This window comes from Rhamphochromis longiceps, linkage group LG2 (genome assembly GCF_057381845.1).
Source record: "Rhamphochromis longiceps isolate RC_006_pf linkage group LG2, R_longiceps_female_GT1.1, whole genome shotgun sequence".
NCBI lineage: Eukaryota > Metazoa > Chordata > Actinopteri > Cichliformes > Cichlidae > Rhamphochromis > Rhamphochromis longiceps.
Window position 1 is genome coordinate 32,973,835 of NC_140558.1, and position 14,581 is coordinate 32,988,415.

General features: G+C 39.4%; 1 protein-coding gene across 2 annotated transcripts; it reads right to left on the reverse strand.

The window, feature by feature from the left end:
* Positions 1-2,528: 2,528 nt before the first annotated feature.
* Positions 2,529-14,352, reverse strand: csf1ra (colony stimulating factor 1 receptor, a). 2 transcript variants are annotated; one of them, XM_085424015.1, is made up of 22 exons: positions 14,156-14,352; positions 13,733-13,795; positions 12,018-12,296; positions 11,617-11,904; positions 11,131-11,267; positions 10,869-11,034; positions 10,536-10,737; positions 10,087-10,202; positions 9,854-9,965; positions 9,509-9,708; positions 9,145-9,236; positions 8,887-9,013; positions 8,627-8,752; positions 8,372-8,482; positions 8,091-8,253; positions 7,920-8,011; positions 7,722-7,825; positions 6,374-6,496; positions 6,172-6,283; positions 5,991-6,090; positions 4,853-4,964; positions 2,529-4,556 (listed from the first exon to the last, which is right to left on the reverse strand). In XM_085424015.1, exons 2-22 carry the CDS (start codon positions 13,776-13,778, stop codon positions 4,416-4,418), a joined length of 2,949 nt encoding a protein of 982 aa, XP_085280141.1. In that variant the 5' UTR covers positions 13,779-13,795; positions 14,156-14,352; the 3' UTR covers positions 2,529-4,415. The 2 variants fall into 2 exon arrangements, with proteins under 2 accessions (XP_085280141.1, XP_085280150.1); XM_085424024.1 differs by having other exon boundaries at positions 8,648-8,752; positions 14,156-14,351.
* Positions 14,353-14,581: the final 229 nt, after the last annotated feature.

The following is a 14,581-nucleotide window of genomic DNA, read 5'->3' on the forward strand; positions in this document are numbered from 1 at the left end:
GAGTAATATTTGACTCTTCTCTGAGCCTTGACTCTCATGTAAAATCTTTGTCTCGTTCCTGTTTCTATTATTTAAGAAACATATCTAAACTGCGACATATGGTTTCCTCAGCTGAACTGGAAAAACTCATTCATGCATTTGTGTCATCACGCTTAGATTACTGTAATTCCCTGTTTACTAGCTTGGATAAATCATCTCTCTCCCGCCTCCAGACAATACAAAACGCAGCAGCCAGATTACTAACTCGCTCTACTAAGCGTGTTCACATCACTCCCATCTTATATTCTTTACATTGGCTCCCAATAGAGTTTAGAATTCGCTTTAAAATTCTTGTTTTAACATACAGAGCACTAAATGGCCAGGCTCCAGATTACTTATCCAAGCGTCTTATAAAATACACTGCTGCTCGTCATCTCCGCTCACAGACTCAGAGTCTCTTAGTTGTTCCCCGTACACGACTGAAGACAAAAGGGGACAGAGCCTTTCAGTCTGTTGCACCAAGGCTGTGGAACAGTTTACCACTACAATTACGTTTGCTTGACTCTGTGGATTCTTTTAAAAAACAGTTAAAAACTCTTCTGTTCAAACAAACCTTTTGTTGATCTACATATTTTATATTTTTTACATTATTTACATTTGATCTTTTACATTGTATATAATGTCTATTGATTTTATTGTTTATTTTAATACTTTAATATTTGTGTACAGCGCTTTGTGATTGTCTGTCTGTGAAAAGCGCTTAATAAATAAAGCTTACTTACTTACTTACTTACAACTATTTCAGTTTTTGAGAGCAGCGCTCCACAATGTGTGTTAGCCTCGATATGTGTAGTGTTTCATGTCCTCTTTAACATTAGAATAAGAAGTGCAAGTTCAACCATATATTTTTTTCCCCTGCATGATAAAGAAATGCTGCTGAAGTAAATGAACTCCATCTGCATGACTCTTTGGAGTTAAATTGCAAGAAATAAATGTATAAAATTACAGAAAAAAGTTGTGCTGGCTTATTTTCAAGAATGCCCAGAAACTATAAAATTGAAAGATTTTGTTAATTCACAGATAATGTGAATTCATTTTTTAGTATTATTATTATGGATTCATTAAAAAACACACATTTCGGTAGATTTTTTGGGGGAAAAATGAACTTTTTTGTGATTTCCTTTTTTATCTATTACAAAATTACTTTAATGTAATATGAGGAAGTTTGAGGAAGCCATGAGGAAGTTTTTTTTTTTTTAAATAAATATCCAAAGCTGTATAAGATATTACATATACATAAATGTAGTTAGAAGTCCAAAATTAACGCCTTCCCTCACATTTTCCAAAGTTATCCAGGGGGCTAGATCGGAGCCTTTGCCGTGCCGATTCTGGCCCCAGGAACTTCTGTTTGACACCCCTGGTATAACCTGACCATTATTGTCTTTTTAAAAAATTTACATTCATTTAATTTATTTTTTATTCATTTATTTATTTATTTATTTTTTAGCAGCAAGGTGCTGATGATCAGATGCACCTGATTCACCTTATTAGCATTAGTGTGAGCACTTCTATAAAAGTATTGGCTTGGTTGACACATTCAAGTGCCATTAAGGACATCAGGCTTTAGACTTCAGCAATGATGTTAAAGGAGCAGCTGTTGCTATTCATCAGAGAATGATTATAATTGTAATCTGGGACCAATTTGAAGTTCATCATTCTACAGTGAGAAAGATTATGAAAAAAAAAAGAAGCAGTTGGCAGTATTCCCAAGAGTCAGTTCACCCCAAGGTCAGAGAAACTGCAAGATTAAAAAGCGTGACATGTCAAACTCTACAGGCACAGTTAACACATTAGACGTTAAAGTTCATGAAAGTGCAATTAAAAAATGAACGAACAAATATATCTCGACCTTAAACTTTTTTAAGTATACTGTATGTTGGTGTAAAACCTCTATTTCCACTCATAATTGCAGAGCTTGAAAACAATGTGACTTCTTCTGACTCAGGACTTCCTTTAGTTAGATGTTGTGAAGATCTTCATATACTTGAGTTGTCCTCTGAGGTCTTTCAGGCCTGTTGGTGTTGCTGAGCTGGTCATTGCATTCATTCCTGTTGCTTTGGACACTCCTAAACCTTTTACTCTTTCTCTTCATTTTTTTTTTCCAGTATAATGATGTTGTTCTTCACACTGAGATCTCTTTGAGTATCACATTTAAAATTACAATGAAAAACTATAAAATTCAAATTTGACACTTGGAATCAACAGATATTAAGTCTGCTTCGTTTTTTTTTTTAAATAACACCCTGTCAATAAATTGTCCAGTTAATTCTGAGAAAATGGGTGACTGTGTAGAAAAATTGCCGCAATTTCTTCCAGCAAATTATGAACCTCATTACGCACATGAACTTCCTCTTGTAATCAAGGCATGAAGAGAAGCATCTATGAAGTCCCAGCAAATGCTTAAAAGCTAAAATGTAAACAGAAGTATTGTTATTTACTCCACGACTTTCACGTTTTTCATGAGAAATAAGATTCAAATCTGAACCAGCTTCTTGATAAAACATTTATATTCATTTAAAATAAAGTAGGAACAATTTGAGTGGACAAAACAGATACTTTACAGTTTGTCATATGTTTCAAGCCACAGTAAGAACGCACGTCACATATATGAGAGTAGATTCTTTTAAAGTTTTACACACAGCAGCTGACAAAAAGAGTACAACCCAGTGACGATAGTGATGATGATCATGCTTTGCTCAAAATCAGTAATATCTCAGCTTCTTGATAGAGCAAATTTCAGCACCTGATAAAGTAGAGCAAGATAGTTCCTGAAAAGGGTCTGAAACTGATAGAGAATGAAATAGGTTTCTAACTGAACCCACACGGAGAAGGAAAAGAGTCCAGACTGACATAGAAACTGAAGCCGGATTATTACTTCCCTATAAAGATTTTAGAGTTGCGCAATTGTTGACAGACACTGTGGGAAATGTGGACTGGATGTTATCCAATAAAAACAGGAAGCGAGGAGAGAAGAACACGAAGGAAACAGTTTCTGTCGGCACAGTTAGGAACAACAAAGGAAAAAAATGGTGTGAAATACAACATTTCAGTTGGATAATATAAAACTTTACATTGAAACACAGAGTTTCGGTGATAAATCTTTTAATGAACGCCTCTGCAGTTATGCAACAACTTAATTTGCAGCTTTTTTGTTGATTGTCTCATTTGCACAAAAGAAAAAAACGAGACATAACACATCTATGAAATATTCATGTTTCTCTTCTAAGTGAAAATAAAGATCATTCTTGATTCATGTGTTATATGTACATTATTCGACATCTCACTTCTGTTTCATTCAGATACAAGCACATTTAAAGTAGCCAAAGTCACAGAAATTGGCAGTCTCTGTCTCTCGTATAGCTTATATATATATATATTTATATGATCATATAATCTTCATACATTTGGCAGTGTAGGCTGACTGCTACATACACATGTGCATGAAACTTATCATGTAACGCTACAGGAAAGTACAAGATTCAGCTGCACCCTGCTAACCCCATCAACCCCAAACACCAAACATTGTTCTTTTGCTCCATAAGACATCTACCGATTTCCCTGCTCAGCTCAGTCGTACTCCTTGTTCTAAAATCACGCTGACTAATTAGATTGAAGTCGAACAATCACATGCTGCAACCCACTAACAGCTACTGCAAGTGTGTCACAAGAAATACAGCCGTGACCAAAGCCCAGCGAGGAAAACACTGCACTCATTATCTGCCTCCTCTTTGGCTCCTTAAGCATGTTTTAATCAAGGGAAAAACTTGAGCGCTTTATATTTTTTGATTGTAATTAATATAACACAAGTTGTCTGGAGAGAAGAAAGGCTCTCATTGTTTTAATTCAGTGTTTCCGACTGTTGTACCCCCAAAATAATGAAAGACAGTGATCCTGATGGAAGAACACATAATTCTGAGTCTCCTTTGGCGGTAATAAAAAGTATAATAAACATGGTGTGCAATAGATAATTAAGAGCACACTCACAAGTATAAAACAAAAGAATCAGGCGGATTCTTGCTTGGAAAAACTGACAGATTTGACCTCAAATAGAGAACAGAAGAAGGGCTAATAAACAGTCTGCCATGGAGCAATCTTTAGAATAAACTACCCTTTGATACCTTGTGTGACTTGTTGACATTGTTTCCTCCTTTCATTTTAGACGTGGCAATTTCTAGTCATGGATCGCATGCAAAAGAGGCAGGTCACATGCTTGCCGCAGCCGCTCGTCTGTCTGGAGAGCAGGCACGACAGGCAAAAAATAGCTGATAAGACGACTCTCCGGCAATTGAAACAAGCTGCAAACTAGAGATCATGCCAGTTTTCTGATCCTTGTTGAAGAGTGATTGGTTTGCTGATTGATTTGAGCGTAAGGCCTTTCAACAAAACTGGTAGTTGTTGGTCTTCATCAGAGGCTGCTCTTCTTCTTGGTGGTCACAAGACTGGTCACAGGGGCTGTCGAAGCACTCGTCACACCCTTCACCCTCCGTGACCTGCTCCTGCACATTCTGGTACATTAACTGCGGAAGAGGTATCATCAAGATGGTGAGAGTTATACAAAACATGATTACAGAGTTTATATTTTAGACTGACATAAATAGTGGCATTGTGAGTATCTTCAGTTGGAACAACACCCAAACAGACATTATCGCAAAGAATCTAAATCGTGTAATTGGTCTTGGACTTCACAACTAAATTTGCTGTCTCTTAAGGAGCATTAAAAGAAACAGGGTTTCCCGAGGTCATCTTGGCCGGGCCGCCACATGTTTTTCTCCCTGGGTGCTTTCTCCCACACTGCACATGCAGACTAACTCACCTGTCCCTGCTCAGGTTGGTCCCCAAGTAGCCTTTGAATCATGTGACAGATTTTGCTGAAGGTGGGACGCTCTGTCGGCTCCAGATTCCAGCACATCTTCATGATACCGTAGCTGAAATCAAAAAGAGTTCTTTCAGAGAAACAATTCATGGTGTACATTAAAGGGGTTTTGCACTCTTATTTTCACTCCTCAGACTGTGTGGTGTAAAGCCGAGTTAGATGAATAAGGAGAGGCTTATGGAGGCGGTGACGCAGTTAAAAAAAAAAAGACAGACTTGTTTATAAGGACCCCTGCCCCTCCAGTTCCATTTAGTTGCCATGAAATAGCAGTTACATGGTTCTCTAGCTTTGAGATCATGTGGCTAACAGGCAGAACTGAGGCCTGACTCACAGCAGAACAAGAAATGAATTGGCCCTGACTCAGATTCAGTCTATTTCCACAGCACATTTATTCCTGGCTAGTGTGACATGCCATGGCAAATCAGCACACACAGATGTTAGGGCTGTATCGCAAAAAAATAAAATCTTTTTTTTTTAAAATTTCGATGGCTTGCAAAGTTTGGAGTTTGGACTTATTTAGTTTTAGGTTTGAGGTCAAGGGAGAACCCAAAAGCAAATGAAATTCATGAATAATGGAAGTGCATTATGAGGTTATCTCATTTGTCGGTTATTTCAGATGTCAGATAGCCCGCGAGACTGCAGGAAGGGGAAAAAATAGGATCTTTGTTCATTCATAAAGACCATTTAGAAAGCAGACTGTTTGAACTTTGGGAGGCTAGCGCCTATTCACAATCAGCTACATTAATAAGTCTGTTATATTAAATTAACCTATTACTAGTCAAAAGTCACCGCATGTTATCAGCTGATCTCACTGGTTAGTAAGCATAACCATAGTATTACTCCTACTATTGCTTAACTACGTGTCAGGAGCTGATACGAAGGCCTTTAATTGGATTATTTGTCATTGTATCAGTCGTAAAAACTCTGCTGATAGTCACTTGATACGCCCGTAAAACTCAACTGATAATCAGGTGATGGTTAGCAGGATAAGAGCCTCAGACAAAATAAAGTGTTTGAGAAAAAGGGGAAGCAGTGACTCATCCCTGAATGAGCCATGCTGCTGAAGTGTCAAACTTACATTTCAGGTGGAGCAAAGTCTGGTTGGGACATCTGGTAGCCACGCTTCACCATCTTGTAGAACCTAGTGTCCACAGCCATGCTGGGGTAGGGGCTTTTGCCTAGTAGTGAATAACATGTGATTTTCAGCACCAACCCATGAAATAAATACAAGCACAGATCACATGTTTACGCATTCTTACCTAAAGAGAAGATCTCCCACAAGAGGATGCCATAGGACCAGACGTCACTCTGAACGGTGTACACGCAGTCAAAGATGCTCTCGGGAGCCATCCACTTCACTGGCAGACGTGCCTTTGCACAAAACAACACACAAACAAATTAAGTGATTTGCAGTGGATACCATGTAAGCAATATTTAGCTCTTATCAGATCAAATGCTTACATTGCCTTTCACCACATAGTTGGAGTCATTCATGATGTCCCGTGCCAGACCGAAGTCACAGATCTTTGCCTCTCTGCGACTGGTCAGGAGCACATTCCTCGCAGCCACATCTCTGTGAATACACTGCACACACGCATTTCACACAGTTTGTTTCTGCTTGTAGAGCTTTGCCCAGTGAAAGACGATAAGATCAGTGGAAGGCTTAATTTAGAACGAAAGATCTCCATTAAGAAATGTACAACGTCAAACTATGACTAAATATGTGATGGGAAATACCCATCATAAGCCCAGAGGAGTGGTTTAACACACAGGGACGCTGTGTAAAAACAAATGAAAGCTGAAAGCAATGTTTTTGTAAGACATTAAGACCCCTTTTTTTTTAAACAGCAAAAAGGAAATAAAAAAGATTTTAAAACTGAAAGAAATATATGATTTTGATATCAGCTTTAAAAACATGGAAAGGGGACTGGTCACAGCAGGTTGTCTCACCTTATGAGATAAAAGATTTCAAATGCATTCTTTGTCACATTTTTTTTTAAATCAGATAATGCCTCATATTCATAATTCTTGCTATGGAGCCACACTCCAGCAATACATGCATAATGTGGGTTTGCATTTTTATGTCCATTTAAAGCTCCCCCTGTTCCCATAAAGATTTTTAAATTAGCCAAACCACAGTTCCTCTTCGTTGTCTATTTTTATTGGAATGTCACTTACGGATTAAAGATCAGCCATTGCTCCTTGTATGATTTTTATAATGACATTATGTATCTTAGATAATCTACTATCTACATCATCTGCAATATTAAACAGAGAAACATTATCCTAAACTGTTTGGTGACGCTCTCCACATTGTTACTTCTAAAAGTCTGAGCCTTTCCTGGAAGCTTCTTAATGAAATCATGTTACACCTGCGGTCAGTTAAATGGCCTGTATTTATATAGCGCTTTACTAGTCCCTAAGGACCCCAAAGCGCTTTACATATCCAGTCATCCACCCATTCACACACACATTCACACACTGGTGATGGCAAGCTACATTGTAGCCAGCGCGACCCTGGGGCGCACTGACAGAGGCGAGGCTGCCGGACACTGGCGCCACCGGGCCCTCTGACCAGTTAACCTCACATCCATCCTGCTTTCCAATGCATGATTTTTTTTGTCTCTGGTATGAAATTGAAATCATGAAATAATTTGTCATATAAAAAAACAACAAAGTTTCAGCATTGTTGTGTTGTACTATTTCAAATTAAATGCGGTGCTGTAACAATTTGTGAATCACATTCTGTTCTTATTCACAAACCAGAAAGCGTCAAATTTCTAATTTGTTAATGGAGTGTTAAACTCACATTTTTCCTGGCCAAAAAGTCGAGGCCCTGAGCTACTTGGAAGGAAAATCTGAGCAGGTCATCAATATCCAGCGGCCAGTCACCACTCTCCTCACAGACAAGGTCTAGAAAAGAATCAGATAGGAATAAAATCCTGCGATCAGCACACTGATCTGATCATTTTCAACAATTTAAACCTCAGGCTGATGACGAGCTTACCATCAGATGATTCCACAGTTGGCAACTCTGCTAAGCGGCTGGGTCTCATCTCCAAGTAGGTGCTCGAGGTTTCACTGGAGATCCCGCTATCGCTGTTAAAAGTAAACAGAGATATCAGTGCTTGGATACATTTCACATGTCCTCTTTCATTAAGTGTGTTTGCTGATGTACCTTCGAATGAACTGCTTCTGATTGCAGATGTTCTTGTAGTCGGTAGAATTTTCCATGATGTCGGGAATATTCATGACAAAGTTCACAAATGTCTCTGCCTTCTGGCGAAGGAAGTTCAGGAGGTCGCCGAGGCTGCAGTACTCAGTGATCACAAGCACTGGACCTGATGACCGTTGAAATGAGCTTGCATGCTTAGTTAAACAGGATTTTCCATGTTATGGATGACTTCTAATTTTAACACAAGTTTTTGCAGTATTTCCGTTTCATCTGCGTTCTCTGACCTCCATAGGTGCAGGCTCCAAGTAGGTTGACGATGTTCTGGTGGTGACCCAGGTGACTCAAGATCTTCAGTTCAGACATTAGAGCCTCCCTCTCATCTGAATGGGCACGGGCTGCAGAAACAGGTTTTTTTTCAGAGGTCTAAATATAATGTCTTTTACACAGAGTCAGTCTGACTTGCTCATGTGGACAATAACCTCTCAGTTAGGTCCTATTTTCCATGAAAGATCTGTCACGCTCAACTCAAAAAAACTCACAGTGCAACAGTGGATCCAAACCTTTTAACATTTTCACAGCTACGCGCATCACATTTTCTTCCTTTCCCATTCCATAAGCAGTGGCCTCAACAACTTTTCCAAATGCGCCTGCACCCAGGATCTTCCCTGTTTGTAGAGAAAATACACAGAGGAGCATTTTGACTTCAACCTAGTCTGCAATTTACAATCAAATATTCAATTATTATTATTTTGATGTAATATAATGAGAATTTAGTCAATTTGACAAACACGTTGCACACCTAATTTGAGCTTGTCTCTAGGGAACTCCCACTTTTCATTGTAGGGCAGCTGCGTGGGGTCAATGAAGGTGTAATTGTTCCCATCTCTCGCCTCAATGATCTTCCAGCGGATCTCATACCTCGGTTTCTTAAAAATAAAGTCAGTAAAGAATGGAGTAACTGCTTTCATAAATGTTTTTGGGCGTCATATTTGGATGTTGGAGATGCTTCTTACAGTTTATTTTGCGATGTTATTTTTTAAGAATTGACTCAACCTACCTGCTTGTATTTGTAAAACAGGAAAATGAGGAGCACAAGAAGGATGGTCAAAATCGCTGCCGCTCCAATCAGAAGGGAAGTAAAGGGCCAGTCTGTTCATAGAGAGAGATTTCAATGTGAGTTAACCTCATTAAGACTGGCTGTGTGACATACAAGCTGATGTCCTTAAACAGAATTTATCTAGCACTTGCATATTTATTGAGGATAATTAATAAACATGCTCAGAAAAGAAGAGAAATAACATTTTTTTTCTTTCCATGAAAGAAACATTAGATTAGATCTGAACCACATCCAGTAATGGTACTCTAGAGAAATTAGAAATTTAGAGAGCAGCCTTAAAATGGACATATGATCGAGTGCTCACCGTTAACGTTCACAGCAAGAGTGTCACTGCTGACGCCAGCGAGGTTGAAAGCCACACACTCAACCGTCATCCTCCTGTTGGAAAACGCCACAGTGAGGACGCTTTCCACTTCCACAGCCCCGTACTCCTCCCTCTGGACCTCCACTGTAGGAGCTCGGAGAGGGATTGCCAGCTGCAGTCCAGTATTGTTTTCATTGCACCTGCACAGATAGAGAAAGGCAATAAACTGACAGAAACGTCAGTGCTTAACCTTATCTCAGAGAGAAATCACTAAAATCACTACAGTTTGTGTTCATTCACAGGGTCAGAGACTGGGTGAGGTCTTTTATGCGCAGTTATACTTACGTGGGTCGGATTCCAAAACACTGATACCAGAGGATTCTGGGAGGAGGATAGCCATGCGAAGTGCAAGTAAGTGTGGTTACATTTTCCCATTTCACGACAGCAATTGGTCTCTCTGCCAGTGGGAAGAAATGAGGGGGAAAAACAATAATTAGTCAACAGTGAATGATCGAGATATACGACCAGTTGACAAAGAAAAAAATTAAACGATGTTAGTTTGTGTTTCTGTCACGTACGATACATCTGGACTTGAAATATGATGGATGCGTTGGTCATTTCACTCTGAGCATAGAAGGTGTACTGGCCCTGCTCCTGTATATTCATTCTTTTCAGCTGCAGAATAGCATGGTATCTAAAACAAAAATAAATAAATGGTGAAAAAGAGGAATATCTACAGAACCAGAAGTGACTAATTTGGTGTCTTGAATTCAGACAGCTCCTATGCATCATTGGTGAAATAAAAAGAGAACAGCACTCTTCCCTCTTTGAGTTTCATGACCTGAGGAAATATAATGACCTGGTCAGATTTACACAGAATGCAAGGACAGCAAATCTCAAATTTAGTAAAACTTCCTCTTCCTGTAGTACACTTGATTTTCGCACTTTTCTAACTGTACTGCTGAGATACCAGAATGATGAGTAGGGGTATTGCACGTTTCTTTCCCATGAAGCTATTTTAGTCCACCTGTTGTTGTATCGGATGAGCTTGTTCTCCTGTGTGGCTGTGTTGAGAGATGTCGGCGTGTCCCATCTGTGCTTTGTGATGTGGGGGTATGCTTCGATGAGCACGCTGAGCTCCAGATCGTCTCCCTCGTTCACCTCGACCGAGAGGCCCTTGTGGGCCAGCTTAGGCGACAGCTGGGGTGATAGTCTGATGTAAGGCTTGTCTGCTCAAACAATGAAGAGACAAACATTTTAGTTTATTGAAATCATTAAACAGTTTATAAAGTGAATACTTTAGGCTCTTCTTTATAAATTCCAAGAGGTTTTAGCTGTTGGGTGTTTTTTTGTGGCTTACCCACAACCAGCAGGTATGTGGTCGAAGTGTTCACCCCTGCTTCGTTAGAACCGATGCAGGAGATGTTTCCTGTGTCTGCCAGGTTCACAGCAGCGATAGTCAGTGTGCTCTCTATGTCCAGGCGATTTTCACCATTGGAGCGAACTATCTCAGTGATTTTTGGGACCTGAAGACAAATACATAAAGATGTTTAAAGAAGAAAAAGAAAAAATTAAAATTTTGATTAGTATCACTGTAAAACGTAGAAATATCTTGTACTGACTGATTTGGTTGTGTATTTCCAGGTGACGTTGTAGTAGAAGTTGGGATTGTGTGTTGTGCATGGGATCTTGAGTTCTTCCCCAACTATGCGTACATATTCCTCTGTCTCCAAGAAGACGTATGGAGGGAAACGGAGCTCTAGAAAAAGAGAAAAATCATACCCAAATGTCAAAATAGACACAAGTGGTAATGGGCTGATTCTTATATTTGTGTTTTGAGTGCCTACTTGAGCACTCAAAGCACATTTTTCTACACCTAAGTGCTTTCTATCTAATATTCACACATATTCAAATCCTATAAACGCATCAGAGAGCAACTTGGGTTGAGCATCTTGCCCAAGGATACTTAGGCATGCAGACCAGAGACAGAAGCAGCCAGTGACTGAACCACCTGCTCTACCTCCTGAGTTACAGCCACCCCAGACAAGTTTCAGTTTAGAGGAATTCTAAAAAAAAAAAAAAAAGCTTTGGGAAATTATTTTTCTCACTCTGAATGACATTGATGGAAAAGGCCTTAGAAGTCATCTCCACTCCGTTGACCCTGGCCGTGCACATGTAGTCAGCATTAAAGCTGGGGTGAAGGCTGTGGATGAGAATGCCACGGTCTCTGAAGATGGTAAAGTTCATTCCTGGTGGCACAGAAGTGCCATTGTTCATGCGCAGGCTTATGTCTGTAGCTTCTGGGTTGGTCAGTAGGCAGGGCAGCAGGTAGCTCTCACCCTCCTTCGCTACCACCTGCAGGGATGTGCTGCTGGTCCAGAAAACATGACTTGGATCTGGAAGAAGGATTTTCAAACAATTAACTAATGCGAAACTTAGCCTGAACACTAATAAACATCCAGCTAAGCACAAACTTCAGGAAGCTTGCAGCAGAACAACAGAAGCTCACCTTTTACATACACATACACCGAGGAGTCACGATGGGACCCGCTGGTGTAATAACACTTGTACGTTCCAGTGAATTCTGCGGTGGGACGTTCGACTTTAAAAGTACGGACAGTCCCATTGCCCCTGGATATGTAGCGTCTGTGTTTGGGTAGTCTGGTTTGCCAGATTACAGGTGCTTCACCCTCACACCTCAGATCCAGAGGTCTTCCAGCTCTGACCACCACCTCAGCGCTCTTAACCACCTTGGAGTTTAACTTGATCACTGGACGCCTCCACTCAGCTAAAAATAAGAAAATGGCACAAATTAAAATGACATAGAAAAATAGGGTAAAACGATTTAATGAACTGAATTTGTTCCTGATGGTCTCTGAGGGTTTTTATTTATTTATTTTTTTTTGTGTTGCATATTATTTTTGTTCTCGCCATTTCATTATCTCATCTGCTCTGTGACTCAGAATTATTTTAAGAGTATGATTCAGGAAACAGATTGAAGACTCTTGGCTCCATCTATACTTGATACTTCTGCTTTTCACATTGTTGTTATATCTCAACAGTGGGGGTAAAAAAACAGTTACTATGGGAAACTTCAAATATTACTGCTGTCATTTTTGCTTAGACCCTTTGCCTTTGACATCAAAAATAAAACTAGAGACACATTTAAGAATTTTAAACACATGAGAGCGGAGAAATATTTATTAGCCATTTCTGAGGAAGGGATTTCGTGTAATGGGCCAAACCCTGAGGGGTTAATAAAGCATATTTTTTGCAACAAAGAACACTGATTTCTTTGATTACTTTGGTGAGAATCTGGACGTTTTTAAAAACTGGATAGTGCATTACGCCAAATTACCGACACTGGAGAAGCTGAGACGTCTTTCCAGTTAGAGGTCATAAAATTTTCCATTCGGCCTTTCTTACAGTGCGTGTTGAATCTTGAAGCAGAACTGAGATTCCACGTTCAGCATTTTGTATTCGCCACATAGCACAATGTAAGACACTGAAAATTAAATGTCATGTGAAGCCAGCATTTTATTTCTGATGTCCTGCTCAGCAGTGTAAACAGCTACCTTTGCCCCAAAGTCCTTCAGCTGTTTAAAAGAGCTATTCATGCAACCTCAATATGACCCATTATAAACGTTATACAATAATCAACCAGAAAGCAAAGCTAATTCATTCAGACCTAACTCAGCGAAACAAGAGATGCTTTTATCTATTAAAATGCAAATAAATGAAATTGCAATTGGATGGCTGTCGGGTGATACTTATATTTGTGATGTTAAATATTATCACAAGAACAACCCTAAACCCCCAAAACTGAAGACAATCAACAGCTGAGAAGGCTGTCAGCTCTTCTCTGCTGTGAGTACAAGTGCATCACTCCAAATATGATGAGTATGTTGTTGACATGTTTACATCTCACATTTAAAAACATAAACAGATGAATGCTATTTTCTGTAAGCACATTTAATTTGATTTCACTAACTTAATCTTTTAGTGTTATACAAACTTTACTCACACAGTACTTTTCATTCTTTAAGTCTATCGGGGAATGTGACAGTTACGTGCTTTACCCAGTCATCTTTCACATCTAACAAATTGTGGTTTTAACATGTAAGTCCACATTAGTTTTCAAAAACAAGACAAAAATGAAAAGCAAACATCTGATATAAGGGGGCAAAATCACAGCAATTGAAATTGTTGCTTTTCAGAGCTTACCTGAAGCAGTGGAGGCCACAAGCCACAGCATAAGGTAGGACAACATCCTTGATCAACTCAGACCTGGAGTTTAAACATTGTTACTTATTAGCGCAGGAAGAAAAAACCTGATTTGTAGTGATGGGTGCGAGCTTAAAAACAAAACCCCCCAAAGAAGCAACTGTTGCTATCACTGAATTTCATCTTTTACTTCTTTCTGAATGATCAAGAAAAACACTGAACAAACTGTTTCCATTATTATTACCAGTGTAATAAAACCAGAATTGAAATATTAAAACTTGAGATCATAAAAACAATTAAAGAATGACATACCCCGAGAAAGAATTTCATTGGTGCATGTATTAAAAGTAAAGAGTCACTCTAACTTGAAACACAGAATTATGAATTATAGAAGCAGCCCATATTTCTTTCCAGTGTTTTCACCTGCAGATGTCTTCAGCTTGGATCTAATAACTTCCCTGAGTCAGAAGTTTCCAGCATCCAGAGCTGACACAGCTGAGTTCCTCGTTCCCTTTCTGTGCGTCTCCGCGCTCCTTCTTCTTTCTTGTTTACAGGCTTTTTGCCACAAGTCACACAGCAAACAGAAAGTTGTCTTGAGAGCAAGTGGTAGAGGGGTGGAGGAACAATGTGTGTGTGTGTGTGTGTGTGAGAGAGAGGCGACGTGTTGGGGGTGGGGGGGCAGTCAGCATATCATGCTCAACAAATTAATGAGGCAGTGTCAATTGGCCTCTGAAAGGCACAATAATATCGAAACATCCGCAGAGGTGAGACCAATCATCTTCATTTCCGCTGAACTTTGGACATGCGTCAGGCTTAGAAATGCAGCTCGGTAATAAACTGTGAAAATGG